This window comes from Mus pahari, chromosome 5 (genome assembly GCF_900095145.1).
Source record: "Mus pahari chromosome 5, PAHARI_EIJ_v1.1, whole genome shotgun sequence".
Taxonomy (NCBI): Eukaryota; Metazoa; Chordata; class Mammalia; order Rodentia; family Muridae; genus Mus; species Mus pahari.
The window spans coordinates 145,184,215-145,187,185 of record NC_034594.1 but is presented as its reverse complement, the minus strand read 5'-3'; the positions used below and the strand labels follow the sequence as shown (position 1 = coordinate 145,187,185).

The 2,971-nt window shown below is 41.5% G+C and overlaps 1 protein-coding gene across 1 annotated transcript in view; it reads left to right on the top strand.

Annotated features, from left to right (window-relative positions):
* Window positions 1–2,715: 2,715 nt before the first annotated feature.
* Window positions 2,716–2,971, top strand: part of LOC110322059 (Fc receptor-like protein 6) — a 5,211-nt gene continuing 4,955 nt past the window's right edge. The window contains exon 1 of the mRNA XM_021198591.1: window positions 2,716–2,758. Coding sequence (XP_021054250.1) covers window positions 2,716–2,758 — 43 coding nt within the window. The remainder of the gene's footprint in view (window positions 2,759–2,971) is intronic.

The following is a 2,971-nucleotide window of genomic DNA, read 5'->3' as shown; positions in this document are numbered from 1 at the left end:
TGAGGTAGTGTTTGTCTTTGTCACTGAGGTAGGTTTTCTGTATGCAGGAAAATGTTGGGTCCTGTTTATGTAACCAGTCTGTTAGTCTATGTCTTTTTATTGGGGAATTGAGTCCATTGATAATTAAGAGATATTAAAGGAAAGTAACTGTTGCTTCCTGTTATTTTTGTTGTTAAGAGTTGGAATTCTGTTCATGTGGCTATCTTCTAGGTTTGTTGAAAGATTACTTTNTTGCTTTTTCTAGGGTGTAGTTTCCCTCTTTGTGTTAGAGTTTTCCCTTTATTAACATTTGAAGGACTGGATTTGTGGAAAGATATTCTGAAAATTTAGTTTTGTCATGGAATACCTTGGTTTCTCCCTCACAGTAATTGAGAGTTTAGCTGGGTATAGTAGCCTGGGCTGGCATTTGTGTTCTCTTAGAGTCTGTATGGCATCTGCCCAGGTTCTTCTGGCTTTCATAGTCTCTGGCGAGAAGTCTGGTGTAATTCTGATAGGTCTGCCTTTATATGTTACTTGACCTTTTTCCCTTACTGAGTGTAATATTCTTTCTTTGTTTTGTGCATTTAGTACTTTGATTATTATATGACAGGGGGATTTCTTTTCTAGTCCAATCTATTTGGAGTTCTGTAGGCTTCTTGTATGTTCATGGGCATCTCTTTCTTTAGTTAGGGAAGTTTTCTTCTATAATTTTGAAGATGTTTACTGGCCCTTTAAGTTGGAAATCGTCAGTCTTGTATACCTATTATCCTTAGGCTTGGTTTCTCCTTGTGTCCTGAATTTCCTGGATGTTTTGGGTTAGGAATTTTTTGCATTTTGCATTTTTTTTATTGTTGTATCGATGTTTTCTATGGTATCTTCTGCACCTGAGATTCTCTCCTCTATGTCTTGTATTCTGTTGGTGATGCTTGCATCTATGACTCCTGATCTCTTTCCTAGCAATTTCTATCTCCAGAGTTGTCTCCCTTTGTGATTTCTTTATTGTTTCTACTTCCATTTTAAGATCCTGAGTGGTTTTGTTCAATTCCTTCACCTGTATGGTTGTGTTTTCCTGTAATTCTTTAAAGGATTTTTGTGTTTCCTCTTTAAGGGTTTCTACTTGTTTACCTGTGTTCTCCTGAACTTATTTAAGGGAGTTGTTTATGTCCTTCTTAAAGTCCTTCATCATCATCATGAGAAGAGACTGTGGATAAGTATCTTGCTTCTCTGGTGTGGTGATGTATCCAGGACTTGCTATGGTGGGAGAATTAGGTTCTGATGATGCCAAGTAACCTTTGTTTCTGTTGCTTCTGTTCTTAGGCTTGCCTCCTGCGATCTGATTATCTCAAGTACTCCCCTGCCCTCAAAATATCTGATTGGAGCTTGTCCTTGCTGCAATCCTGGCTGAGTCAGAACTCCTCAGAGTCTGGCTTTCTCTGTGATCCTGTGACTCCAGGATCCTGTGATCCTGAAAATCTGTGTGTGTCAGAGTTCCTGGGAGTCAACCTGCCTCTGAGACCCTGAGATTTTGCTGTGACCAAGCTCCTAGGATCCTGGGATCCTGGAATCCTGGAATCCTAAGATTCTGGGCATGTTAGTGCACCCAGGAGTAGAGGCTCCTCTCCTCTGGGCACCTTGGGACTGTCCACTGAGATTGTGCCCAAGTTGAGTAGTGCGGACCAGAAGGACCCTGAGCCACTGGTCAGGTGGGGTTCCTACATTCCTGGAACCTGCTGGTCCCAGTTACTCCTGGTGGTGTCAGAGCAGATGTCCTACTCCCTGGTTCTCCTAAGCTCCTGGGCACATTAGAGGGTCTGGGAGTGGAGACTCCTCTCCCCTGGGGAACATGGGACTGTCCACCCTGATTGCGCCCAAGGTAGAGCAGCGCCGACCGGCTGCATGTCTTCCGTTGCCAGTATATATGCATTCTCAGGAAGATGCTGGGTGATCAGGTATCCCAATTTTACCTTTAGTAAATCCTGCCACACTTATTCCCTTGGTGGTTGAATCCATTTCTGAGTATGTTGACTCAGCAGCACATCATATCAGGGAACACATGGTGGTGTCTGTTACCACGCAGATGCTGGGAAGCAGAGAGAGACAAGAACAGCCTGGATTGCACATCCTCCATGTCTGTATCCTCTTAAGCTCAGCCTCTTAAAGTAGACCCAAGGACAAACCTTTAATACATAACATTTTAAGAGAATATTCTAGAGCTAGACTATGGCAAGGAAAGACTTCATCAAGCTACTGCAGGGAGGAAAGTTGAGTAGCTAGTGGTTTCAGTATTACTCTGTTACTCAGGGAGGCTGAAACTGAATTCCAACAGCCTCTAAAGCTTTCCAGAAGACATACGCCATGGTTATAATCCATCCTGGTTTCCTAGCATGAGCTTTGTAAAGCAAGAGAAAATGCTTATAAGTGATTTACCTGATTCTTTCATACTTTGTGTTGAATAAAATCAATTTATTATTGATGACCAATTTATAACATATATTTACATATGTAGTAAATTTATTTTTAATATTTATATTTAATATATTAGTGTTTGCTTAGTATTATGTAGTAAATATATTGTGTTTATATAATATACTTATATATTATATATACCAAAGAGGAAATACCAATGTGAGCTTAACAAATTTCTTCCCCACTTTCTGACATGAAATATAATGTGGCACATGAGGGGAGTTACCTTTGGCAGACCCAAGCCAAGTTGCACCCCTGCGAAATTACACCATGCAACAGATCTGGTGTAAAAAGGACTTATTGGGGAAAGACAGTAAGGACCTGTGGAAGACACAGAGGAATAGAGAGAGCAATGAGAAAGGGCATGCACGGGGATCAGAGAGAGGAAACTCGGGGAGAAAGAAAGAGATGGAGGGCTAGGGAGAGAGACATCTGGGATGGTTGGAGACCTTTTTATAACCTCACCACTCCTGGCTCTGTGGTGACATTGGTTGTGATAGCTTTTGACGTAGGTTCTTCCAGGGCA